This window comes from Myiozetetes cayanensis, unplaced genomic scaffold (genome assembly GCF_022539395.1).
Source record: "Myiozetetes cayanensis isolate MyiCay16 unplaced genomic scaffold, myiCay2020 scf3, whole genome shotgun sequence".
In the NCBI taxonomy this organism is placed as follows: Eukaryota; Metazoa; Chordata; class Aves; order Passeriformes; family Tyrannidae; genus Myiozetetes; species Myiozetetes cayanensis.
In genome coordinates this window covers 33,483,640-33,511,300 of record NW_026087521.1, presented here as the reverse complement: position 1 = coordinate 33,511,300, position 27,661 = coordinate 33,483,640, and the positions used below count along the sequence as shown (strand labels likewise).

Below are 27,661 nucleotides of genomic sequence, written 5' to 3'. Positions count from 1 at the left end.
TGAAATGACCATCAATCATGGGCTAGTGAAGAGCAAAGCATGACTGCAAGGGGAGTGGAACCAGTGGTAAACCAGTCCTGTATTTTATAGACACTACCCCGTCTCAGCACCTTCTCTTCAGCTGGAACTCCCAATCACTGGTACCAGGCAAGGGATTTAATAATAAATCCACGGATTCTGAGAGCAAAAAAATTAATTTGCACTCCTATTGACTTCTACTGTCACCACACAAGCAGTGAGCTGAGTTTTCCTCGTTCTCACTCATGCCAGTTAGTTGTCCCTGTAAGAACAATTAACTTTGCAGCAAAAGTAATGAGCTGAAATACTGCAAAATATATTCCTCAACAAGCAAGGGTTTTTCGAGTCCCAAGTTGCTATAGGACACACAGAAGAACTTGAGCTACATCCTAGTAACATCAGATGCTGTCTCATCTCATTAAGAAGCCAAACACGGAAGCAGACAGTTGTTTGCACAGGTCTGAAAAACAGGCACTTTTATTCACTTTTTTTTTTTTTCCCCTCCTCATCAAAAGCAGGAATGATTAAACATCAGGAGACAAGAGGCCTTTGTGCAGCCCTCTTCATCTGATCAACTTGGGAGTTGCAAACATGCTCTGTTGAGGTTCCTTAGCTTTCAGGATTCTTTGAAAATTTCATTTAGATTTTGATTAATTGACTATAGCATTTACACTTTTTATTACACTTATTTCTTTTCTGGAAGACATGCCAACCTGCAAATACGCCTTACAACTGTCTGGTTTAGTTTAGGTCCACTAGAACTAAAGAGACCTTAAAAAAAACCTACCTCCTATGACACCTTATGCATAGCATGTCTTCTAGATAAAGGGGAAAAAAAAAAAGGAAATAAATTAAAACTAGTCACTGATTCATTACTGTGAGGAAAAGCACTGAACTCGCAGAAACACAAAAGCTTGTACAATCTGTCACAGAAATTAATAGCAGGTGACACCACTTTTGCTCCTACAGCACCTGGAACAATGGAGGAACAGCACAGGAGGCCCTGGTCTGAAGGAGCTCTCAGCTAACAGCGCACGGGAAGCTTCTGGGAGCCATGGCCATGCAGAAAGGCTGCTACAGCGAGCGGAGAGCACGCTTGAGCAGGGCTCCCGAGCAGGCAAAGAGGGAAAGCGAGGAGGCAGGGGCAGCTCCCGGCCCCGGCAGCGCAGTGCAGGGCAGGCGGGGCGGGCTGTACCTTTCAGCCGCAGGTACTTGACCTGGCTCGGCCGCTGCTGCAGCTCACGGAGGGCGCGGGAGCGGGCGCTGCCGGCGGGGGCGGCCGCCTCGGCGGCGCTGTACAGCTCGGTGAGCAGCCCGCTCACCAGCGATGAGGTGCGGCTTGACCGCCCGCTGCCGGGACACCCCTCGTCGTCGTCCTCCTCCTCCTCCTCGGCCAGGCTGTCGGCACTGCTCCCCGCCCTGCCACACACGCCGGCCTCCCCCGCATCCATTTTCCACGCCGCCGCCGGGTTCCGGGCCCAGCCCGTTCCACAGCGACACGCCGGAGTGGGGCGGGCAGGGGAAGGGGAAGCGGGCAGGAAAGCCCAGGCGGGCGGGGCGCTCCCCCGCCGGCAGGAGCGCCGCACCCGGCTCCGCGGGCACAGGCTGGCGGAGAGGAGGGCGCTGCACCTGCGGAGGGGCGGGGGGCAGCGACCTCGCCCCGCCTCGGGGCGGTGACACTGGGCGCGGTACCCGGGCACCATCGTCCTGCCCGCCGTCCTGCTCCGCTTCCAGCTGGAGCGGCGGCCTGGTTCTGCGGCAGTTCAGTACCTGGGCTGCGGCCGGTCCCCGCAGCACAGCCTGCGGCCCGGAGCACACGGCTCCGTCTGGGCTCGCTGGGCACCGATGGTGCTGCAGGCGGACCGGCCACAGGCGGGGCAGCCGCGGTAATTCAGGTCAGGAATGCACGGAATCGCAGAATGGGTCAGGTTGGAAGGGACCACAGTGGGTCAAATGGTCCAACTTCCCTGCTCAATCAGGGCACACTGCACGGGAGCGCGTCTAGGCGATTTTGGAGTATCTCCAGTGAGGAAGTCTCCGCAAACTCTCTGGGCAACCTATTCCAGTGCACGCACAGCACAGAAGCTCTTCTCCGTATTCACGTGACACTTCCTGTGCATCAGTTTCTGCCCGTTGCCTCTTGTCCTATTGCTTGGCAGCACCGAGAGGAGCCTGGCTCCATCCCCCGGCACCCGTTCCATAGGTATTTACACACATCGCGGCCCCGGAGAGCGAGGGTCCCAGCTGGAAAAGGCCGCTCCGCGCAGCCCGGGGCGGGGCCGGGCCCGACGGGGCGGGGCCGGGGCTGTCGCCCGGGCCACGTGACGCCCCCCCCGCGCTCCCGGGTCATATGCCGCGGGCGGGGCCGGCCCGCGCGCTGCTGCTCCGGGTCCCGCGGCGGCACCGAGACCCCTGCCCGTCCCGTCCTGGCCCGTCCCGTCCTGGCCCGTCCCGTCCTGGCCCGTCCCGTCCCGGCCCGTCCTGCCGCTATGGCCCCCGCCCTGCTGCTCCGGGGGCTGGCGCTGGCCGCGCTGCTGGTGCTGAGCCCAGCGCGGGCAGCCCGGCAGGCGCGGAGGCCCAACGTGGTGCTCATCCTCACCGACGACCAGGATGTCTGCCTGGGCGGCATGGTAACCCAGCCGCGGGGGGCGCGGGGCCGGCGGCAGCGCGGCGAGGCAGAGCGGGACTCGCCGCCGGGGCGCATACGGGGCTGTCGGGCGGCGGGAGCGGGGTCGGGGGCTGGGCTGGGCAGGGCGCGGGGCCGGGGTCGCTCCGGCCGCGAGGGGCGGCGGGCTGGGCCAGGCCCGACACTGGGCAGGGGCTCCCGCGGCCTCCGGCCGAGCTGCCCCGCCGAAGGAGCGGCACGGTCGGGCTTCTGCGGCTGGGATGAGCTGCTATGCAGAGCCATTGGGGCTCGATTGGGCCGGGGGGGCATGGGGCGTCTCCCATGCAGCCCCTGTGGGTACCCCTAGAAAATCCCCGCATCTCTGCTCCCTTGGGCCCACCTTGCACAACCACTGTGGCCGCTCCAGGCCCCGGCAAGAAGGAAAGAACGCTTAGTGTCTTGCCTGCGTGGTGCCTGAAATCTATGGCTGTGGGACTTCTTTCACGTAGCCTGCTTTAAGTCCCCTGCTTTACTTGGCATCCTTGCCTTTTTAGCTGACACCCTTTGGGTATTTTTCTTCCAGACCCCCCTGAAGAAGACTAATGCTCTCATTGCACAGATGGGAATAACCTTCCTAAATGCAGTAAGTGTTCGCATTAATTCTCTGAGCTTCTGAGGTTGCATGCATTTGTGTACTCTCTATCTTGGGTCATCTGAGGTCTCAAAGCTGGTAATAGTTTTATGAAACCTGTACCTATGGTTGTAGGGTTTTTTTAAATTCAGTCTCGAACTACTTTTAGGTCTCTGAATATAACTTAAGGTCATGTTAAAATCTGTGAAGGAAAGTTTCACTTCCTGAATACACTTGTGCTAACTTCCTTTAACTGTAAAGTAAAACTGCGTAGTCTGAATATTTTTATTACAAACTGAGAAGCATTAGAAGTAGCTACTTGAAACTTTCATCAGCTTCATGCACAATGAAAATCCATTTCACTCTTTTCATATTCTAGTGTGTCTCTGTGGCTAAAATAGTGGAGTGAGTCTATGGGCAATTGCTCCTGTGTAAGAACCATGTCTAATCTTGCATTGAGGGGTTGAAGGGCACGTGCTGCGGAGACCTGAAACTGGTTTCATGTGTAGCTTTTCATTAGTGAAAATATTTGGAACGTAATTCTGTCTGTCCAGAAAGAAGTAGGTTTTAATGTTGATGAACATCTTAATCAACCTGTTAGCTGATAGTTAAAAACTATAAATTTTGAGATTTTGTTTTACTATGCCAATCTTATCTCTCTTCATTCTGTTTTTCCAGTATGTTCCCAGTGCACTTTGCTGTCCCAGTCGAGCTAGCATTTTAACAGGAAAATATCCACATAATCATCATGTCGTCAATAACACTCTGGAAGGGAACTGTAGCAGCAAGTTATGGCAGAAGATTCAAGAACCATATACCTTCCCAGCGCTACTCAAATCTATGTGTGGTTATCAAACTTTTTTTGCTGGAAAGTATTTAAATGAGGTATTTCATGACTTTTTTTTTTTTTAGTGTTACAGTTTATTTGCATTTGTCTATCTTTCTAAACATTCTGTGATTTTTCTATTTGGTGGGTCCACAAAGTGTATAATATGATGTTACTTGGATGAATGCTTCTCTTTGCTCAGAGGGGATAAATACAATGGAGAGTTCAGATCTCTAATGTGATTAAATTCAGGTTCTGTAGATATCAGAATGTTTTTAAAGTTGATTTTGAAATTGACTGATGGAATTGATTTTTGATGGAATCCAAAAGCTTTTTTTTTAGTCTGTTCAAATGTGTTAATTTTTAGAGATGATGATTTTAATGACTGGAGGAAATGGATAGATGATTGGCATGTGGTACTGAAGAACCCATCAGACCAATGCCAGACCATGCATGATGTTAAATAAATTAAAAAAAAATATTTGATTAGATATTCCTGATTGACATATCTTCTTGCATCAGAGGACTATTTTGTTTTGGCAGTCAATATGATATTTTAAAAATTAAGTGTCCACTGAGGTAAATTCATTGGGAGGACATATTTTCAGAGCTCTTTACAGTAGTTACCCAGCATTTAATCATTAAATCACTTTTATATGTGTGCTTTTGGTTTTTTCTCTTTTTAGCTAGATTATGGTTTCTAGTAGTTTATGGTAAGATGTAAAATTCAGCACTGAAAGCTCTAAGATTAGGTATTCCTCTTGTGTGATGGAACTGGATTTGGAGCTAGATGAGTTACAGGGTTCTTAACAGCATTATTTTCCTTGCATCTCTTGGTGGAAAATGTTGGTGGTATAATAGAATAATGGAACTTGAATTTTGGTAGCAATGCATGAATTTGTTTCTACTGATGTTCCTGAGGCAGCAAGGGGAAGGGAAACTTAACTGTCTTTCTCTGAGCATCCCTTGACTCAGCAGAGTCTCTCATCCTTGCAGTTAGGCAAGCCATGAAGATGGGAGAGGGCAGCCCTGAGAAAACCCATTGTGTTGCTCTGAGGCACCCTCTGTTTTGAGTTTGGCACTGACTGAGCAGCTACTTTCCCTTTTTTGCTGTCTTAAAGGGTAGTTGTAGATTATTTGGCACTGAGGTGATTAAGAGGCCAGCATTGCTTCAAGTTCCTATCCCCTTTTGTGGAGAATGAAGGAAGCTATTGGTCTACACGAAATTTTCTCTAGTGTCTTGTGAACTACTGTCACAAAGCCTAAGACTGCCATGTGGATATTTTGATCACTTCTCATTACCTGATGGCGTACCATATGTTCTCCAGGATTTCTGCATATTTTCACAAGAAAATAGAGCAGGGAATAACACTTAAATTTTATTGTGATTACCAAGCTTTCAGTTACTGTCTTTCTAGTTATTGAACCCTGGTTTCTTTAACAGGCTCTACGTGTGGTTTTATATGTGTATATATTTGGGTTTTCCCCATTCTGAAATTGAGTTTGTCCTAACATGGTTTCTGACTAGTGTTGAATAAAGCACGTGAATATGAAACATAATTTCTAGCTTTTATTCATCATAATTGAAACTGTGAGTCATGGTCTGTCTTTTTGCAGTACGGGGCAGAGGATGCAGGGGGAGTAGGTCATGTCCCTCCTGGATGGAGTTTCTGGTATGCTTTGGTATGTGATTTTTTTTTTCTTTTATTTAAATACTTAATTTTGCTCGTAATCCCATTTGGTTTTGCAATCCTAGTTGAATTCTAACTTTGCTGATTATGAAAGAGCAGGCAAAGAGCATCTGACAATGCAAATTTTCTTCCCTTTTTTCCTCTATTGCACATCAGATCCTTGGCTTTCACAAAGGCTACTCCTACTGAGTGCCTGGATAAAAAGCCTAGTTTTTAAAGCCAAAGCAGTGTGAGATAGCACTAAAATAAGTTTTGTTGTTGGAGACTTCTGAGAATTCTTGCAGTATCCTTATGGCAAATGCTCATAACCTATTTGACAAATGTTTGTGGGCAGCTCACTTCAACTACTTCAACTAATCATTGTACATGTTATTTTGTGTAAGGATCTGTGTAACTTTTTTTTCCACAGGAGAAAAATTCAAAGTACTACAATTACACTCTTTCAGTAAATGGCAAAGCACGAAGGCATGGTGAGAACTACAGTGTAGATTATCTGACAGATGTCCTGGTAAGAAATTTTGCAACGTTTGGTACAGAAGCTGCTTATGAGCAGATAATACCTCATGCTGAGGGCTTGGGGAAGGGTGGGATGATAATTTGTTAGGCTGTATTACTTCATACATGCACAGCTGTGCTGTCATGATGGTGGGTGGGCATTAATTAGCAGAGCAAGATTCTGAGTATATTTAGAGGTGACGTGCTTGTGTTTGAGCTCTGGAGAGGAAAGGGATTCCAGCTGCCTGTTTGTCAGCTGTAGCCTAACCAAGAGGTTAATGCTTACTGCTGGGATGCATGAGGAACACATAGGCAGTGATTTAAAGTACTTCATAAAAGGATATGTTTCATTATATATATGTATATATATGTGCATCTTCTGCAACAGATTAACTGGGCCAAGATTTCAGTAGGAAGTTAAGCATGTAAGAGTAGCTTTACAGCTTGTTTTGTTTCTTAGGCATTATGATGTGTTAGTGTTTTGTAATCTCCAGCTACATCAGGCTGATAACTTGGAATATCAAAGACTAATCAGTCCTTCATAGTATGAGAGGGCAACGTGTAGCTGACCCAGGGAGTTTGTCGCATCTTTACTGAGATAGAGGTAACAAAGGTTTCAACAACTTAAAGGAAAGTTGGAAGAGTTACTTTAGCTCTTGTAAGGCCCTATTTGGCAAGCAGTAGTAGCTGGGGGGGAAAGGGAGGATGTTCTCCCTTCCTACCAAGCTGGAGTCATAATTTGACTCACTGTTACAGTGTATGAGTTGGTACTGCTGGGGTCTCACATGCAGCACTTGAAAAAGTTCTTCTCTGAGATATCTCCTCATGCAGTCTTGTAGTCTTTCATGGAGACCCTGAGGAGTTTCATTCCAGTGGATGCTAGAACAGGCAACTGCTTACTAGCAACAGCACTGATTGATATTTCCTAGGGTACTAAACAACTGTCTGATTAAATTTAGATTTACGTCGTCTAAAGCTAGATTGGAATTGATAGGCCAGAAGTGAGACTATCCTATTACTGGCATTGTACTGGTTTTTTTTTGATCCTTCAGCAGCTCGTAAGCATTTTGTCCAACAGGTCATTGTTGCATAAACCGCTTACTTGTGGTATGTTATCTATTGACACAGCAGTGTATTATGATTTTCAGTGTATTGCTTTCTACTTTCTGCCTGTAGTTACTAAACATGTATTCAGCAGTTCAGAGCCAGTGTTCAGGTTTAATTCACTTGTGTGAATTAAGTGCACAGGAATAAATTGTTTATGCAAAGTTCCTGTGTTGCTTGATGTGAAGCACAAGCTTTGTTGTCCTGACTAAGGGCATCTGAATCTTTCTACTGCAGTCCTCACATGTTGCAGTTTAAACTCCTATTGAAATCAAAATTGGCTACCTCTGTGAGTTTACCTACATCATACTGGTTTCTGAATGGTTCTTACCTTCCTTAACTCTCTTGTCGTATAACTGAAGTCGAGCCCTACTTGCTTAGATGTACAAGTTAGGAGGAAGGAAGAGGGGGAATTCCTAATGTATTGGGTTTTTTCTAGAAAAAGAAAAAGGATATCCAAAATGGGGTATACTAATCAGACAGGAAAGAAAAGTGCTGCAAGATTTGAATACTGAAAAACTCATTTATGAGTAATATCTTTGAAGCTTTAATTTTAAAGGCTGACCAAGAGAGGGCCAAAATGGAACTCACAATTTCTTCTAACTTGCTACTTGAAACTGCGCATAGGCTGAAATGAAACTGAAAGTGCAGTGAAGTGGCATGAGCGAGTGAAGTTTGGCACTGTTCTTCACCAGACCTGCTGTCTTCACGCCTTGTAATCTAGGAGCTTACTGCAGAATGAGTATATGCTGTAAACAGTGGGGCTGAAATTATTTCCCAGAACTATTGCTATTTCTGAAGACAATTGAAGCTGCTGAACTGGGACCTGTCAAACAGCAAATGACATCTAAAAGCCTTAGAAGGATTCTGATTGTATTAAAGAAAGCTCTGATGTTACTTGATAAAACCTGTTTAGGTGAATTCTGTTGATATTTGGAATAGACACAAACTTCTGATGAGCTTTCCAGGTTTAAATAATGCAAAGTTCTGAAGCAGAAAGTTTTTCAGAGATGTGGGACAAATTATTTGTTTAATATGAGCGCTTGGGATTATTTTTATCATGAGCTGCTGTTCTAGACATTTGTAGATGAGCAGACAGTAAGTTTTTTAAATAGTTTAAAAGTTCCCAGTATACTAAGCTCTAAATAAGTTACAAATGTTTAATTTGGATTTTTGAAATACTTACTGTTTTCCTTTGAGGCATGACTTCTCTCCTCCAACAACACTGTTTGCAGGCCAACATGTCACTGGACTTCTTAGAGTACAAATCTAATTTCGAACCTTTCTTTATGATGATCTCAACCCCAGCACCACACTCCCCTTGGACACCTGCTCCACAGTATACGAAGAGCTTTCAGAATGTCAGTGCACCAAGAAACAGCAATTTTAATATTCATGGAAAGGTAAGCTAAATATTTTAATATTCATGGAAAGGTAAGCTAACTAGCAAGAATTTCTACAGGTTGCTCTAGTTTGTGAGAGCAGTAGACAGTGCCCTAACTTGGTGGTTTAAACAGTGAGAATAGGCCAATACCGTGACTACTGGTTATTTAATGATTCTGGGAGGTCTGTCAGGGTCAGATACACTTATGGTGATTTTTAAGATATTTGCATACCAATATCTTGTAAATAAAAAATGTAGTGACAAAATGATATGGTAGTACAATGGAACTACAACTGATAGATGGAAAGAAGGGAATTTCTTCTCCAATTTCCAGACTCTTCTGAAGCTCTTAAAAAATTCTTTTATTACTCTCAAGAGTTCAGGAGAACACATAGGTAGTGTGCTACTCAAAGGCTCGGGTGATGAATGTTGAGAGCCCTGTCTTCCTTGTGCACATCTGCTGGTGTGGATGGGTGGTCCATTCCTTGAGCTCATGGCAAAGCTGCCCTTGGGTTGTCAACCTTGAGGTTGACAAGCATGTCAGACTAACCAGAGGACTTAATGAAATCATGAACCACAGGGCCCAGGGTCACTAAGGACTTCAAGAACTTTCATTTATTGAAATAACCCGCAAACAGAATTACTGTGCCTAATGTTACAAACTCAGACATCCTTGAGACAGGGCAGTATCTTCCACTGCCAGCAAACTTAGCCAGCTGTGGTCTAGCTCACACTAATCTGCTGCAGCTTACCCTGCTGATAAATGAAATTCACAGTTAATCTGGTGAGATACCTAGTTTACAGAAGTTTTGTATTTTTGATTCAAGTAGTTTAAAATATGGAACCCACTACTGTTCAGTGTTCAATTATTTCACTTCAAGATTTGCTTCTAATCTCAAGACTAAGGGATAACATTTTTTAAATGCCTATCAGGAGCCCAGTTGTACCTCTTCTAAGGTCACTGTGACTTGTGGTACAGAATGAAACTTGGTTTTTGATTGTAGCTTGCAAAATGACCCTGTGCTTATCAGTACGATATAAAAACACGAACGAAAGCGGAGAAAAGAGCTGCAGGCAGTAATAAATGCTTTAGCCCAACCTTTTAAGTTTCAAACTAGGGAGTAAGAATCAGACTGGGATCTTTTCCTTTGTAAAAGGATCCTGAACTTTGGCTTGGATTTCACTACTGTAGTAATTGAGTGCTTTTAAAATAGTGACTTAGAAATAACTTGGTCAGTGAAGTCAGCAGCTAGCATACAGTGTGGAGCTCCCTTAAGTGCTGCAAAAGCTCTGCATAATGCTGTATGACACAAAGCAAAATGATAGTGTTTAGTAATTAATATCTGTGGATACAGCAGTTTTCTCATAGGAACAGAGTAGCATTACCCTCCTTCCTAGACACAGTAGCTGAGGTCATTAACGATGTGCATTTTTGCAGTTGGCACTGCTGTGGTCTTGAAGCCTCACTCTTCTTTGAGCTTCACTGTTTTCTAGGGCAAGCATGATTCCCTGCAGTAGCAGTAAACATGTACATAGACTCAGATCCTCACTGATGTTGTAATGCTTGCTGGACAGTCTTGCATTGTATGGTCTTGACTCCTAAATGAATGTTGCCTTGCTTACTTATACAGTATATGGGCGAGGGCTACTAAAAGGAGCCATTTAGGCAGAATCTCTGCATGAAAAACAGGAGTTAAGCTCTTGTGTACATCACTGCTCAGAATCTGACTTGAATTTCTGCTTCAGATCCTCAGCCATGAACAGTAGGGAATGATGGGCACCTCTCTGGGTTCCCAAGCAGGACTGTTAATATCCAAACGAGTGTTTTCTCTAAGCTGTTCTGAGAGAGAAGTTGATTAAGATACGTGTTGGATATTTCTCTTTCACGCGTTGTTTTTCTTGCAAAATCGGAGCACAACTGTGTTGAGATTCTGCTAGCAATATATGGTATATTGTCTTGATCTCCTAACATTTCTCTGAGAATGGAACATAAGGAGGCAGCAGGACTGGTGGACAGCTTTGTATGTAAATGCTGAGAGACTTGACAGGGAAGCAAATTTGAGAACTCTGAGTCAGTGTGAAGTTTATTGAAATCCACAAAGGTGTTTAGGTTCTGTCTGAAGTTTTTGAAATTTCAGAGAAAGATAGGAAGAACAAAATACTCAAGTGAAAGAGGAGGATTCTACTGCAGTTGGTGACTTGCCTGAGTTAACCAGCCTTATGAAGCACCTATCTGAAGCAAACCCCTTGTGAAAAGTGGCTGGTGCACAGGTGATGTTGCCAACTCCTCTGTTCTCACAAGAACTTCTGCTAAGCTGGAGATATTTGTGATGTGTTCCCTTTCTCCTCTCTCAGCCAACACACAAGTACCAGATGTTTGGCCTTGATTATGCTCTGTTTCTTGTTGAGATAGTTATGTGGTGTGTCTCCAGAAAACTCTTTTACAACTACTGTAAAAAAGAATCTGAATACAACTGAATTAAAATAAACTGGACACGGTATTAAGTCTTCATGCCAAAAATCTTTCCTTTAATTGTCAAGAACAAACACCAGGGGAACTGAATAGTTGCAGGGGATGAGTCACTTCGTTGTGAGTCCCTAAAGCCTGAGCTCATTCAGAGTTGTTTGCTTGTGACAGGAGGAAAATTGCATAAGGAGAAGCTCTACAGAGAGGAGGGACCAGCTAAATACAGGCTCAAGCTGAGGATGATGAGTGGGTCATCTCTGACCTACTAAATGAGAAAGTGTAAAGCTGCATTGACATGACTTTCTTCTTTGTTTTGATTCCCACTAATACTAACCTTCAGGTTGCTCACAACAGACCTTCCCATGTATTTGTACAGCAGCTGACCCAGTTCAGACTGGTGCTTCGATGTGGGAGTATCACTTTTTATATGAATTACATAGACTTCATTACTTTGGAGGGGGGTGGATGAGGGGAGAAAGGAAGGGGCTGTTTCTGAAAGTTCAGGATGCAGCTAGAAGAATCAGTGATGCTGCAGCGAAAGAAATGCTCCCTTTTTGAAGTCAAAATCCAAATAAAACAGTAATGTTTTGTTCTCCTCCCTAGTATCCAGCCCGGACTTCATAGGTTGCTAAGAATCTGATAGCGGCGCTTTTACAAATATTTGTCCTCACCTGTCTATGACTTTCAGTAATTCCAATTGCTTTTGATGCAAGAGTTTCTTCCCACCTCTCTACCCATTAGGACACTCACTAATCTTAGTCCCAAAGGTCCATCACTCTGATAACCAAGTCCAATCTTACAACGATGCTCAATACTTTAGATTGCTTTCATCAGACTTGTCTCTGATAGTCAGACTTCTACCTCTAGGAGAGCCTTCCTAAATCCTTTCACAGTTTTCTTCCCTGAACTGCTTTGTAAAGATCCACAGTTATTTTCCTCTCATCAAGGGCTGAGCAAAATGTAATATATTCTACTCTTGAAACTGATCTTCTCTGTTGGTTCATGTAAAATGTGAGTCAGGTCAGTTTGATAGCATTGCCTGGCTGTTTCACAGGAATAATTTCTATTGTAATTGGCCTAAGAAAGGTTTAAAATCTGATTGTTCTCTCCTACACTAATCTTTGTCTTTTTTGATTTTTCCCCTTCAGAACAAGCACTGGTTAATTCGACAAGCAAAGACTCCAATGACTAACTCTTCCATACAGTTTCTTGATGATGCTTATAGAAAGCGGTAAGAATTTTCTTGTTGCTTAAGGTTTCTGATCAGAACTTGTAATTATTTTTTTTTAAAGTGTGGGTTTTTTAAAAAGTTGTAGTAAGTCTGACAGTCAATATCACATTACCTCTAATAGTTCTCTGACATATGTCTCAGCCAACCTGACTTTGTTTACTTTTGGCAAATGAACTTGTCATTGACTTCAGAAATGTTTTATTCACAAATGTTGCCACTATTTATCACAAAAAAGACTGATCACATTTGGGTTGTCCATTGCTTTTCTTTCAATGCACTAGAGATTTTTATTTTAAAAAATGGCCTTACCTTCTACTTCACTTAATTTTGGATTCTTGCATAATGTACATCAAATGTGACTGATCTGTCTGCCAGCTAATCTGATTTATTAACCTCGGCTTGTAGTCTTACATGGGAATACCTGCCTCGCCAAGGGCAGTGCTTGATTCCTTTTTATAAAAGGGGATGTGGGGAGTGATGTCTAGATAAGACTTGTTTCCTGTTTTAATAGAAATGAAGAGCATTTGTTTTGACTGCAGGTCTATTTTCTTTAAAAGTTCTGAAATAAGCATTAGCTTAACTTTAAGTGTTGAACTTTATTTTTAACAAGTTATCAGGCACTTTGGAGATGGAAAACAAAGATTTTTTTTTTTTTAGCCTCTTGCTTTATAAAACCTGAAGGTAAAATTATGCAACAAAATCTTAAATTAAGCCTGGAGGAAACAGCATCCAAGAACTGAATAGCTGTCCTTAATTCAGCATAATATTAGTCTGTGGAAGCAGTCACTTTTCTCAGTGGCAAATCCCAGGACAAAGAAAAAAAAAGAACTGGTAGCTGTTGAAGGCTTTAGATAGCCTGAAATAATGGACCCTGACATTACATGAGTAATACAAAATAGCTGATATAGTTTTCAAACAGAAAGTATCTCATGTAGACAACTGAATTAATTGCAGTCTTGCATTTTAATATTAAACTACATATAAAGAACTAATAGCAAGTGACCTTGCAGGAGATAAGTGGCTCTTTGACACAGTGTTGCCTCAGAGTTGGTCTTCACTGTCCTCAGATAAGAAGTAATCGGTATTTTGGTGTCTACACTACAGACACTACAAAATAAAATTAACAACAACTCAAGACAGTCTTATTTCTTTCTTTAATTGCAGCCTCAAAAAGAACAGTGTAGTAGTCTATGAAGTTTGTTTTCAGAATTTGTAAGCAAAATGATTTAATTACAGCGCATACATTGTTAACTGGAAGCAGGATATGAGTGGCCTACCTGCAGTCAGTTATTCTCAGTTTTTCATACTCTAATATGAAGTGCTTTTTCTGTATAGGTGGCAAACTCTGCTGTCAGTAGATGACCTGGTAGAGAAACTAGTGAAGAAACTGGAACTGAATGGAGAATTAGACAACACATACATCTTTTACACATCAGACAATGGCTTCCACACTGGTAAAATTTTCACTGCTTACTGAATTTTACTCCTTACCAGGAATCTCATAACATTTTACCCTCGTGACCACTCCAGAAAATGGGAACAGCAACTGTGGAAACCTGTAGACATGAGAAGTACTGATTTGAGTTGTAAAACAACCTGGAGTTGCAGCATGGGGTGTTTGGTGATTTTGTAGTTTGATTGGGTTTTGCTTGGTTGTGGTTTTCACCATTAATCTCTACCAGTGTATCCTGGTACACATAAAATTAGAACAGAAATGGAGGAAGGGTCTTTGTGTTCTGTAATAAGAGTTGGCATAAGAGGTAAAAATCTGTCGAAGACCTATCTGTATCATGTTGTACAACTAAAAATGCAGTATGTAAGCTGTTAAACTTTTTAAAATATGGCTCATATTTTGGAGTTGTCTGTTCCTATCCTCCAATTTGTTAATGGAGTTCAGGTTAAGAACCTCTTCTGACTTCTTTACAAATTGTCTGCTGGCAATTATGTGCCCACAGCAGGGGATTTGAAGCTAGGTGATCTTTGAGGTCCCTTCCAACCCAAACCATTCTATGATTCTATGTAAGACAAGACTTGTAAAATGTGAAACAAGAAGTCATTTAACTTTTTCAATTTTTCTATTGTACAGGCCAGTTTTCTTTGCCAATAGACAAACGGCAGCTTTATGAGTTTGATATCAAAGTTCCATTGCTAGTTCGAGGACCAGGGATAAAACCAAATCAGACAAACAAGGTAAGAAAGAAGTGAAATCAACAGTATAGATTTATTTTTAATATTGTTTCACAGTTATCAGCTTCAGGTAATAGTTTATCCTCCTGCATATATATGTGTGTATATATATATATCTCAAATTAAATAGACAGAGTGGTAGAAAGTACAGAGACCTTGTTATAAAAAGCTGTCTGTTCTTGCTTGAATCAGTGAAGTTAAGTACTTGCAAGCTACAAAGTAAATGAATTTTGAACTCGCTTTCCAAAGTACCTACCATTGCTTTTTGAATGTCACAGGGTCCATTAGCCTATAAAGATGAAATTAAGTAGTGTTTAGATGTACCTAAAATTACAAATACTTTTAATACCAAAGTCCTATTATTACATCTGTTAGATTCTGATCTTCTGAAGTTACGTTTTTCTCACTCTGCAGATGCTTGTTGCAAATATTGATTTGGGTCCCACTATTCTGGATATTGCGGGATATGACTTGAATAAAACCCAGATGGATGGGATGTCACTGTTGCCACTGTTGGTAAGTGGATGAACAGGGATAGTAACTGATAATTTTTGCAGGGGTAATTCTTCAAAGTGAATACTACTTCCTTTGATAGACTAGTTTGACTCATAACCCAGATTCTTCCCTTGATATAATTTTCACATGGGATGTTCATGGATTACTGAAAAAAGTAGGTATGTTGTTTAAATGCTTATTTTCATAAGCACTGCAACTTTGCTATCATTTTATAATAGAAAGTTGTATCATCCTTTGGCTAATCCTGCCATTTGTAGTAATTCCTATTTTGAAGCCTGTGAGTTGTTTCCACCTTGCATCCTCCTTCCCCTTTTCATAGCATTTCTCTGCATAGACATAGGAGAAGAGCAGACAGTTCTTACTAAACCTTTAGTTTGACTCCATTTTCAGTAGAACTAGTGTTTCCTGCCAAAGTCTGGAAAAATGCCTTTGGTTTTATAAAGTAAACCTGACCTTTCCAATAGGTGAGCAGAAGCCTATTTAAATAAAGCTGCTTGCAGTTGATCTGTTTAGTTTTAATTAAATTTAGTCTATAAATTGAAGGCAGCTTACTTGGAAAGTAAGCTTGGAAAGATCATCCAGATTTCAAACCATGCTTTGCTTTAAAACCTTGTATCCTAAACCTTAATCCGTTCTTTAGACAGAAGCAGGTAAAAGGCACCTAGTTTAAACTTGGATGGAATCAAAACTGAAAATCATTGTTTTACTGCATATGACTGCATATTAAATTTACAGTTTCATCTTCTTTGTCTTTTAAAATGCAACTACAAATTGACCAGCTTAAAACTTAATTGTTTCTTAAAGGTGTTTATCTTTTCTTAAAGATAAAGGGGTATCTTTTTGCACCTGTTGTAATGTGATATAAACCAAACAGAAACAGCCTTGTTTACAGGTATTGTCTGCAGGATAGTGATATCTGGCCATGTGGCTCCTACTTGGTATTACTGCATGATCCTTTATAAATTGAAGATAGTATTTTAAACCCTCACAAGAAAGTGTACTTATATTTTTGGAATTGAATGCTTGTCTTCCAGTTACACAAGACATTCTAACCTTAAAGTCAGTTATTTAAGACTGACTCTGCCTTGTAAGCAGTGGGAAATGTTAGTATTATACCAAGCATGGAGAATTTATTCTGTTTCATGGTGCAGCAGATAGTAAGTTGTGTTAACCTCTTGTTGTAGAGAGGAGACAAAAATGTCACGTGGAGATCAGACTTCCTGGTGGAGTACCAAGGAGAAGGATACAATGGCAGTGATCCTACCTGTCCCGGCCTAGGACCTGGAGTCACAGTAAGCAAGACAAGATCTGTTAATGTTAGGAAATAGCTGCTGAATTAAACCTATTTGTTGTATGGGCTAACCTGGTTCTGTATGTAATCCAAGTGTCTTGGTAAGCTGGAGCTCTGTAGGTCCTGTGCAGCATTTGAGAATTGGAGGGAGATATCCCAGCCATGTGGAACTGACATCTCCATATGACCATGGAGATCACAGTAACCTTTCAACAGGAATCTATTGGGCCTCAAGGCTGGAGAAAGATGCAGGAAGGTGTGGGCTTAGCCAAGTGTGTGGCAGTGACATAATGTTCTTTCTAAACTTGCAGTGACTTTGTTGCACAAGTCTTGTCTGTGACTATTATTTAAGTCACTAGTTACTCTTTGAATCAGACCAGCTTTGCTTTTTTTAATTTAAGTAAAGCATCCCTTTGGTGTTGTCTTCAGTAGTGTGTTGTGCTATTCTGTTCAGTGTATGTACAGTAGCTTCCTGAACATAAGGCATTTAATCATGGTTAATTTAATAACAACACTTTCTCAAATTCAGAAGAACTGAGTTTTTGCTTAAAATCCCCAGTGGAGACTTGCGTGTGTTAAAATAAGGTCTGTTTGTGGTGTTTGTCAGTTAACTGCTGTTGGCATGAGTATAGTATAGTCTCTAGGAAAAGCATTGCTAGTTCTTCTTTTTCTCCTGCTCTGAAGTTTTTGTTCATTGCTCACTTCACAGCACTGCTTCCCAGACTGCGTCTGTGAAGATTCCTATAACAACACATATGCTTGTGTAAGGACACTCTCAACTTCTTGGGATCTGCAGTACTGTGAGTTTGATGACCGGGAGGTAAGTCTCTGTCTGACTAGCAGATGTCAGCTGTTCACAGCTGTGTGAGTCAGTCTGTACTCTTATCAGCTCTCAAGGTTTCTGGGAAGAACCCTGAAAAGCAGACTAGGATAGACTAGGATTGCTTGCAGGATAAAGTTATCTCCTGGTGAGAATGTTTGACCAAAACAGTAGTGAGGTTCTGGGAAAAAGAAAAAAAAAAAAGAAAAAAAAAAGGGGGGGGGGGGGGGAGGGAAGTGAGGCCTAAACTCTGATTATCACCTTCTGGTTTTACCTAACAGCCTCTCAGGTAGCTTTGCTGGACTGGGTTCAGTTCTCTCTCTTAGGTTAGTTCCATATGGCAGTCTAGTCTCTACAAAATTTTCTGCTCCACTGTACCTCTGGTGTGTTTATATTCAGCTGCAGCTCTTTTACTCATGAAGAACTGAAATTCCAGGCTAATAATTTCTCTTCTATTACTCATTTTTTTGGGGAAAAACATACTTCTTTGGGTATAAAGGACATAGTGTTCCCCCTTTCAGAAACTGTACAGATGTCACTAGGGGAGCACACACTGTACACACAAAAGGTGGTGTTTTACACAGCTGATCATTACTTGTGCCCATTTGCACACAGCTGCTCTATTTCTAGAGCATGTTGGGTTTGAGGCAGCTGGGTCAGAGATCTAACAAACTGCTGTATTGTCAGCAGATGTGCAATAACAGCATGAACAACAGGTATCCCCAGTAATCGTGCACCACAAACACATTTTATGGTGGTCTACAATGAGCAACTTAAACCAGGGGAGTAAATCCCACAAGATGTTTTTGCAGTTAGATAGTGTGAAAAACTATACAGGAGACCAAAATGCCAATTTTGTCCTTTGTTCTTCCACTTTCTGATAACTCATGATCAAGTTAAATAGGTTTTGCAGCTTTCTTGGTAAAAGTAGACTCCAAAGTTGATTGAATAATACTCTGCATGTCCCTTTGTTTTTTTTCTACTGAGGAGGTGTGGCTGTGGCATTTTTGGGTCACTGCTTACCTGGGTTAGCTAAAGTAAGACCAACAGTATTGGGAAGGTGGAGCAATGTGACTTTTCTAACCTTGCAGTGAACCTTGTAAGAAAGCCTGCAGCCAAAGTCTGTCCAGATATGTCTTTATCTGTGTTAGACACAACTCAGCCAATTTTTATCGATATCATCTGCAGTCAGGCCTCCTACTCTAGTACAGACAAAACTGCAGCTGAATTCTTGAGATATGTTTGACCAGTATTTGTCCCACAGAATGGTCTAGAGATTCAGTGTCCCAAAAAACAAATCTGCCCTAAAATCCTCCAGACAAACCTCAAAGCACACGCATGCAGAATAAGCTTTTCTCTTTTATGGCTATAGCATACTTGTGTTCAGCATATTTTGTACATGAAGTCAAGACACCTGTTTGGGTCTGACATCTCTTAAGTATCTGATGAACCTAGAATGGTGATGTGATAGTTGTATAATTGTGCATTTTGAGATTTGTTAGTAAAAAGACAGCCAGCTTAGCCTTGGTTTCTTACTGTGGTCTTACAGTCATAAGACAGGTTCCGTTTATGTGTTGGAGAAGAATCTGCAGTGAAGCAGGCAAGTCCTTCAGGTGAAAGTAAAAACTTTTCCAACAATACTGTGCTACCTCAGCACTTCTGCTTTGCTCACACAGTTTTTGACCACTTAGCTGCATGGCTAAACATACCTTATGTGTGGGGCTGCTGCAGTGGAGCTCAAAATGACATTTAGACTGTGTGCTGCTATAAACCATTTTTCCCAAATAATATTACTAAATGTTAATTAGCATTCAGGACTTAATACAGTGCAAGAACTCTCTTCTACAGGTGTTTGTGGAAGTGTACAACTTGACTGCAGATCCACACCAGATCAATAACATTGCTAAAACAATTGATCAAGAAATTCTAGAAAAGATGAACTATCGATTAATGATGCTGCAGTCCTGTTCAGGAGCAACCTGCCGTACACCAGGTGTCTTTGATCCCGGGTAAACACTGCTCCACTTAATTATTATAACACTTTTAAATATAAGTATATATTTTTTAATTTAAGCTTTTATAGAGGGTATTTCTGATGGAATATATTATTATTGATGTAAGTACTGATGTTTAGTAGAGACGTTTTCTTGATGCTTCTATTTTTTTAATGCTTAATCTCTATTTTAATTTAACTTACCAAATATAACTTCGATGGTATGAATACCACTACTTCAGTGTTGTCAGCCATTGTTGACTTAGAACAGCTGAAGCGTACAGCTGTGCCGAGTAGTCAGAGACAGTGACCTTTGGTTTGCCTGCAAACCAGGAAAAGCTTTTTTAAGCACTATTTAAAATGTCCTTACAGCTACAGAAGTTTGTAATTTGGGGCAGTAAAGCTTTCTGTTAGAATGCAGCTCCTGAATGTTTGTTACACGTGCCTGAGGGCTGTTGGTACATTGTAGCTAGTATTTGTCTTTGGAGACCATCCACTCCTTGGTTGCCTAAGACTCCTTATAGACAGAGATTGTTGCTACTGCATACAGCTGAGAAAGCAACTACTCACATAGCCTTGTACCAGAGCTATTCTAGCAATAAGCTTTTTCTAGAAGGGCTGGTCACGCTGCAGGACAAGGAGCTCACACTGACCGTTCCTTCCTATAGGTACAGGTTTGACCCACGGCTCATGTTCAGCAATCACGGCGTACGCGCTCGGAGGTTTTCTGCACAGTCCTTATAAGACCATCGAGAGCCTCTTGCAATCAGCTCCTACTGACCAGTTTCTCCAGTGGCTGCAGCAGGTCTGTCTCTGTTAATTCTCGCTGATCACAGCTGGAAGACTTTTAATGGGTTTTTCAAACCCTGTTTGGAAGAAAACCCCTTGTCTTTAGCTGGTTGCCTTGTGCAATATGTATATTTTACAGCTGAACTCTAACTGTAAATTGTTAGACACAGCTAATCTGTCTTGCTCAAATAGTTGATTATCACCTTTGTCTTTCAAATACCTTTTCATATCACAGGCACAGAGGTGAACCTATGCCTATGAATCTGAACCATTTATTTTGTTCTAAAAAAATCAATAAATGCATATTTGAGTCAGGTTAGATAGGCAGGTGCTATTGCACAGTAATGCTCACCCATATTCAGTGTCATAGACTTTCTTAAGAGCTATGTTTAATTATAGGTTTCCTGCATTGAGCTCAAAGCTGTTAATGACAATAGCAAACTAGCCCAAAATAGAGTAGGAAGGCATTAGTCAAAACTGTAGGATCTGACTAGCAAGTGTCTTGTGCAGAATTAAAATCTGTTTGCTAAGGAGTCTCTTTCAATGAGACAACTTCAAATGAGACCAATGAATTTTGTAGGACAGCTTTGGTAGCTTGCAAACAAGAATGTAATGTCAGGCTCCTTTCAGTTTGAAATGGTGGAACGGGTTACTGAAAAAACTCCTAGGGTTTAGGATAGGCTTCCTAGTGAGTTTAAACAAGAGTGTTGAGGCTAGCAAGTACTGAAGTAAGTGTGCCTGTGCTTTGAGCTAACTCTTAAGTCTGTTTTTAATACACAAACAGAAGTAATACTAAAATAAACAAAATCCAACAACCAGGGCACCACAGTAGAGTTGATCTGTTTCTAACCTCCAAATGTCTTGAATTGTCTAACATCTTATGTTGATTAGATTTTTGAAGGTAATTTATTTTGAAAGCAAACTAGCTAAAAGTAAATCACAAAATCATTGCTCACTAGACATTAGGCTAAGAGAGGTATTTTAGGCAGTTTAGGTTCTTCACAGTGTTGCTTTTTGGTTGAGACATGACTATTTGGAACCTGAAATAAAGTGGCCTTCACACCAAAGGTCTGCATGTCAGAAACCACTTAAGTTTCCTTCTGACAGAATGTTGTCTTTTCAACCTTCTGATTAGGCTTATTTGAAATACAGCTGTCACATGCACCCAAACTTGAGTATCTTTCTAAATCTTGAAAAACATCCAAACTTGCATTACTGTACAACTTCTGTAAAGATTCATTGGCAAAACACTGTCTGGAAACACTGAATTGTGGATCTTCTGCGAGACAAGTTCCTGTTGCTTGTGGGCAAATAAACTGTGTTATCAGCAAGATAATTGTTCCCTTGTCAAACAAAGTGTGGCAGAATTATTTAGTTTTCAGTTAGTTATTTCACATCTCTTACCCCGGTAGAGAGCATGACTATTTCCACTTCTGTCACATACTACCTTGTCATAAGTAATCATTAAGTAGTCAACAAAGTATGACTCTCAGAACTGTGAAAGTGCATACCCCAGTGTGCAGATCCACCAACTGGATACAAGCAATGCTACAATAAAACACGTTGAACTTTCTTGGCTTTTAATTCTGAGGCACAGAAGTTGTCTTTTCTGTAGCTTATATGTGCAAACTTCTGTGGTGGTCTCCAGGTTAGATATTATAGAGCTTGTGTTTCAGATCTCTTAAAGTGACCAAATATTTTGAGGGGGAAAAAAAATTGCTTGAAAGGTAACTTTTCAGCTGGAGCATCTCTGAACACAGAGGTTTTTGGATATTCAAACTACTTCCATGCTTTCAAATACTCAGGACTTTTCCTTAACTACAACTATAGCTTTATCCTGTTTTATTGTTTCTTAAGCCTTAGCATTGCCCATTGGTATCCTTCATAAACTGTTTTGTCTTTAGAAAAAAACCCAAAGTTGTTTTCAAATGTTCTCTTGCACACTGAGCTAAACCTAAAGCTCATGTTTGTAGTGTTTTGCTCAGAGAATTCTAGCAACTTAGACTTGTTCTTTGTTTAAACTTTGTTTTGGTAGCTGTATGGAGGCTGGTGTGAAATACATTGCTGCACATTAAACCCTCAACAGTTCTAGCAAATCTGGGTCATATGTCAAGTTTCTGCTTGAATTCAGTTGTAGTTCAAGTAATGTGTATTCTGTTGCTCCTTAATAGAAAACAACTTTGTTATGGGTACAGATGTGTAACTCTAACACAGTCTTTTCTTAAAGTAATCTTAAGCCATAAGAAGGAAACTTTCTTTTGAAATTATTTACTTTTTGCCTAATAAGTAATATGAAAATTGACAGAATTGATGCAGATTATTCAGTATGAGTAACCAGATGCTTTACCCAAATTAATACTCTTGCTATCTGCACATACCTGTAAAGCATTTTGTAATGAGGCTCAATAACTGTTGCCATAAATAACAGCCTCAAATGAACAGTGTTAATTCTTATCTTTGATTAAAAAACCACTATGAAGGAACTTTGACTCTTACTCAGATCTAATTCCCAGCTAAGTTATTTTAAAACTAAATGGTCTTTTGGGATATTCCATTTCATGTGCTATTTGACTATGGCTGTACCTGTACCTGGTTACTGAAGGCATCCATGTTAAATGTACAGTTTTAAATAAAGGGCCTTACTGGTACAGAGTTGGGTTTAGATAAAATGTGATTTTTTTTTTTACTTTTTTTAAAATCATTAGTAGCGAAAGTAGAGCTGTGAATCTTTAGTGATCTGATCTGGTAAGGTAGATACCATACAGGGAGAAATGCAGTTAATAACTTCATTATGTTACCCTAAACCAAAAAACATTCATTATCATCACTTCAGCATAAGGAAATACAGCTAATACATGCTTACCCAGCATGGGCCCAGTAAACTGGACTTCTTTTTGAGGAATAAAGCTGTAACAGGGACGCATACATGGAAGCACGCAGCCAAAGCAGCTTATAATACCTTTTCAATGAAGTTAAATTTGAGACTGACTTAACAAGCTGAATACAATATTTCAACATAATGAAACAGCTGTCATTTGTTGTGATTCAATTGATTTTCTTTGTATTACTCTCTCTGTATGTGAGCATACTTTGCTGTAGCATATTGTGAGCATATTTCTGCTGTTTTGAACGTCTGTTTAGAAAGTGCCCTTCCAGAGGACCCTGTTCACTGCTGCACTTTTGGAGAAAGAAAAAATAAACTGCCTCTCAAACTTCCTAACTTTGTTACTGAGCTTGAGTTAAACCTTTCTGCAGGACTAAGCTGTGTCACATGTCTATAAGGACTGAATTCCTGGTTTATAAGCCTATTCTCTGCTTTACTGCCCTGCTGCCTAACAATGGCTACTTCACAGGGAACTGTATATACAGCATCTAGCAGGACAACACCTGACTACTTTGCATCAGGAAGAAACACCGAGGTGAGAGGACAAATTGAAATGGCAACTGTACTTGCTCAGAGTTCCTTGGAATCTGATATAGGTGAATAGATGGAAAACTACCAAAAAGCACAATGGAGAAACTGCTGTTCATAATTAAGAGCAGTGTATTCTGTCTGTGGGAAAGAGGAAGAATAAAATCACACATAAAGGCTTTTTCCAAAATGGGAACTGTGAGCAACAGCAAGATAAATGCTACTTACTTACCTCAATCCCTGTTAGAGAGTTGAATTTCTTGAATCATTCTGTTTAAAAATACATACATAACTACAGAGGAAGGTGATTTGGTACACCTTCAACCTATTTAAGTCTGAGGCTTTCACAAGCTACTAAACCAAGTATTTCTGCATTGTATTTGCATTTCTGCTTAACCGTTTCTCCTTCAGCAAGGAGGGTAGGAGTCTTCCATCAAGTAGACAAAAATATTTAAGGGCTGCTTGAAAAAACCATTTTTTTCTTTTGATGTTCCAGCTTATAAAAACTATAAAGTTCACTCTACCACAAGTAAAGGTAGCTCTAGACAGACTTTCCCACAGTGCTCAAAGACATCACTTACAGCCCAAGTGAGGATACCATCAGGGGTACAGAAGCTGCACAATGTCTCCTTTGTCATTAATTTCTAAGAACAAGCCATGTTTGTGAAGAAAACTGCTGCTACAAGCTAAAGAAGTCACCTGTTTTAGAAAAAAAAATCCAGTGTTAATACTTCATTCAAGAGGTGGGGCAGGGGAATTCCATGATTAGGAAGAAAGGGCACTGCTAATATATTGCTTTCCAGATGTTGCTGTAGTCAGATTCAACTCTCACTTAATCTTTTGATAAAACCCACTGGACTATTGTCTAAAGCTGGAGTTCAGTAATTGCTCACAAATCTCAAAATACAGTCAGTGCCTGTTTGCTCAAGGTATGGAAGTTGTTTGAACTTATACCAGCTGCCAAACCACACCCCTTTTCTAGAAACAGGAATAAGAGTGACTTGACACAACACAACTGAATCATCCACTTCAGCATTTTTCCTGTGCAAGTTCTATGGAAAAGCCAGCTCCATGACTCTTGCTGGGCAAGAATGACTTTGCAGACTGCTCTGGGTTGGCAGCAAAGGCATCAAGGATGGGACTAAAGAGTCACAGAGATATTCTCATACTGTTGATGAGCACCAGTTGAAAGCATAAGCAGAGCATACATGGTCTGCTTTATTGGTTCTGAGGGTTCTGCCACATTATCAGCCAGCTAAAATGTTAAGCAGATGAAAGGAAAACATTACAATGACTGATCCAAAACAGGAAAGCAACCCTTCTCCTAGGGCATAAAAATCATAAGCAAAAAAAAAAAAAGGGGGGGTTTTTTGAGCTGTCATGTTTTGGTTTGGTTTTGAACCACCAAAATAACACCAAAAATGTGTAAGTTTGCAATATTGCACTTGGATACCTGCTTAGCAGTGTTTTTAATCCTCTGCTTTTAAAGTATTTAGATTAACAAGGCAAAAACCTCACTAAAGTATTCAAATCTTTCGACATGGTAGCGTGATTCCAATGCTTCTCTGTAGAGTACCAAAGGAAAAACAGGCAGTGATTAAGCCCCACCTTTAAAAAACAGCACCCTCCTACCTTTTGGCTTCTCCAGGCTTTGAAACAGTACAATGCACGTGACCAATCCTAGACTTACTGTGCAACAAAATATGCTTTTGGTGTAAAGTCTCAACTGCCTGGAAACATTTCTCTGATTTGTCTTTAATTTACACGGATTGAACTAAAGTAGACATTGTTTTTTAATGTGTCTCTTGCATTTTCAGTCAGCTTTGTTTACAGTTAAAAATGAGTGCTCTCACTCAGCAATAGGTGTTAAAAGATACTCTGCACAACCTCTGCTGCCTTTCTGTGCCAGTGTTACTAAAAACCCAGAGGTTCTGATTGTGTCTCACAAGCACTTAAACCAGAGCAGATAAACAGATACAAAAATGTCTAACATTTGCTCACACACATCTATGGAAAAATGGTGTGGGCAAAGAGCAGAGATTTTGAAAATATCAGTTGACAGATGTAGAGTAAAAGAACTGTCTAAGATTACTGGCATATGGAAAGCACCTGTTTATCCAAAGAACTTCAGAGCCACTGTTCCAATACAACTACTTTGCCTGGTAAAAAACAAGAGGCTGAACTTCGGTGTCATAAAATATACTGGTGTTCTAATGCCTCCCAAGGCACGTTGAAAACAGCTGAAATTTCTGATCACATACCAGATTCTGTATTTAAAGAGAGAAATCTTAGACTTGCTATTTTATCTCATGCTATGCACAAGGCTATGGTGCTATTTTTAGGTTTACAGAGCTAGTGCAAAGGAAGGAGGCTTTGCACTTTACTACAACTACCCACAAGAGAAGTCAAGTGAAGGCAAACCCGAACTCCTCTACTTATCCATAATATCCTGTCTTACTCATGTGGAAAACACACTCAAGAAAAATAGGACTAAGGCAGTACTTCATACAGCATCATGAAAGATGTTAGATTTGGCAACACTGACCATTTGCAGAATTAATCCTTCTAAAAGACAATTTTTAAAAGCACCTTTGAGGAAAGCAGGAAGGAAACAGCTTTGAGAAGGCATTTGCTAGTACTGGGTGCCTTAGTAGAAGGTGCTGAGCTGGGTCCCTTCCAGGCCTCCACTGTTGCAACTGAAGGCACTTTTAATTTGTTTGCACAATGGCAAAAAAGAACATTCCAGATGATTAGCTCTCATCTCAGTAGCACACAACACAAGGTGTTCTTTCAAACATGTCCTGGCCTACGCAGTATTTCCTTGAAAAACACCACAAAACTAGCTCCAGCAGTGACGCTGGGTGTCTGAGCTGCTTGCTCAAACTGCTCTGGACTGGGAGTTGCCTACTAACTACTGCAGGAATCTCTTCTATCTCCTTACACATCAAGAGGAAAATCATTCCTCCAGAACAGGTTAGTCCTCAGTTCACAGTACTAAACCTGTGTTCTAAGCAGCAGATCACAGTGTGTCAGTGATCTGTGTCGAGCCTCTATTTGGCTTGAACTTTCAACACAGTCTGTGCTTGCATCACGCTCTGGGTTGTTGGAGAGATGTAAAACACGAGCCCTCTGCTTCCCACAATCTGTAAGGTTCCTGCACCTACCATTTTGCCACCTCACTGCCAGGCAACCAAGATGAATTACATGGATAGGTAAGGAGAGATTTTATGTTACAGTGAAAAGTTCTTTCATATTCTGAGCTGCTTTAAAAATACGTTTTTGAGAACTATGCAGATTTTAAAACAACTCCATTTGCCCTCCATCCGGATGGATGATCCTACTGCTGAACTACACAAAACACAAGAGATTTCTCTTGCCAAGTTGTATTTCTAGTAGTACATAACTGCCGTAGACAGAGCCACGAGCCCAAGTTACTTGTGTGGTCAGGAACTTGGCTGACTCTGCTGTCTTTAAGGCCTTTTATCCATCTCAGCCTGGCTGAGTGGTGGACTATTTGCTATTAACTTGGTGTTACCAAGTGCATACACAGTTGTAACGCTGGTGTGTTGCACTTACTGAGCTGCGAGGTCTCATATAAACCAGCCTTCAAGGCACTGGCTGAGCCACTACCTTCTCCTCTGCCGCAGGGCTGCAGTGCCCAGGGAAGCGCCACAGAGACCGAGGTGAGCAGCACAGCAGCTCCCTTCTACCAATTCAGTTAGGGAGGATTAAACTGGTTTTGAAATCAAAAAATTAAGTACCACGAAATTAAGCATATGTTACTGGTGGAAATTAAAAATGCATTAAAAATCAGGAGTGAAATGCGTTTCCTGTGAAGCGCAGAGCAGGGGTATCGCCTCCAGCCTTGCTGTATTTGCCTCGTGTTTCTGTGAGCTATTTTTTTATAGAAGGAAACTACTGGCCCGTGGGTTTTCCCACCCAGCACCACTGTGTGCCCACGGCTGCACTCCTTCTATGGCAGATTGGCTCCATGAGGGGATCTGAAAATCCTGCCTTTGTGAGGCAAAACGTGGTGGCCCCACTGCCCTTGGCTCCCTTCCTCTTCTTCCAGGCAAACCTTAATTTACAGCTGTATCTGCCCACAGGATTTGTTGCTGCTGTACAAGGAAATCCATTTGGCTTCAAAGCAGTCACAACACCAGCATCAGGTAAAGGAAAAACCACACGCCACGAAACTAAG

The 27,661-nt window shown here is 41.3% G+C and overlaps 2 protein-coding genes across 3 annotated transcripts in view; one reads left to right on the top strand and one right to left on the bottom strand.

Moving 5' to 3' along the window:
- The window catches only part of TBC1D30 (TBC1 domain family member 30), a 53,210-nt gene extending 51,726 nt beyond the window's left edge, over nucleotides 1–1,484 (bottom strand). For both annotated transcript variants that reach the window (XM_050325349.1, XM_050325350.1), the window contains exon 1: nucleotides 1,214–1,484. In XM_050325349.1, coding sequence (XP_050181306.1) covers nucleotides 1,214–1,469 — 256 coding nt within the window. In that variant the 5' untranslated portion in view covers nucleotides 1,470–1,484. The remainder of the gene's footprint in view (nucleotides 1–1,213) is intronic.
- A 991-nt stretch (nucleotides 1,485–2,475) lies between these two features.
- GNS (glucosamine (N-acetyl)-6-sulfatase) lies at nucleotides 2,476–23,264 on the top strand. Its single transcript, XM_050325358.1, has 14 exons — nucleotides 2,476–2,648; nucleotides 3,207–3,266; nucleotides 3,933–4,139; nucleotides 5,698–5,763; nucleotides 6,181–6,279; nucleotides 8,606–8,773; nucleotides 12,370–12,452; nucleotides 13,788–13,906; nucleotides 14,539–14,642; nucleotides 15,054–15,155; nucleotides 16,340–16,447; nucleotides 17,156–17,266; nucleotides 19,115–19,275; nucleotides 19,928–23,264. The coding sequence occupies exons 1-14, from the start codon at nucleotides 2,508–2,510 to the stop codon at nucleotides 20,001–20,003; spliced, it is 1,605 nt and encodes a 534-aa protein (XP_050181315.1). The 5' UTR covers nucleotides 2,476–2,507; the 3' UTR covers nucleotides 20,004–23,264.
- Nucleotides 23,265–27,661: the final 4,397 nt, after the last annotated feature.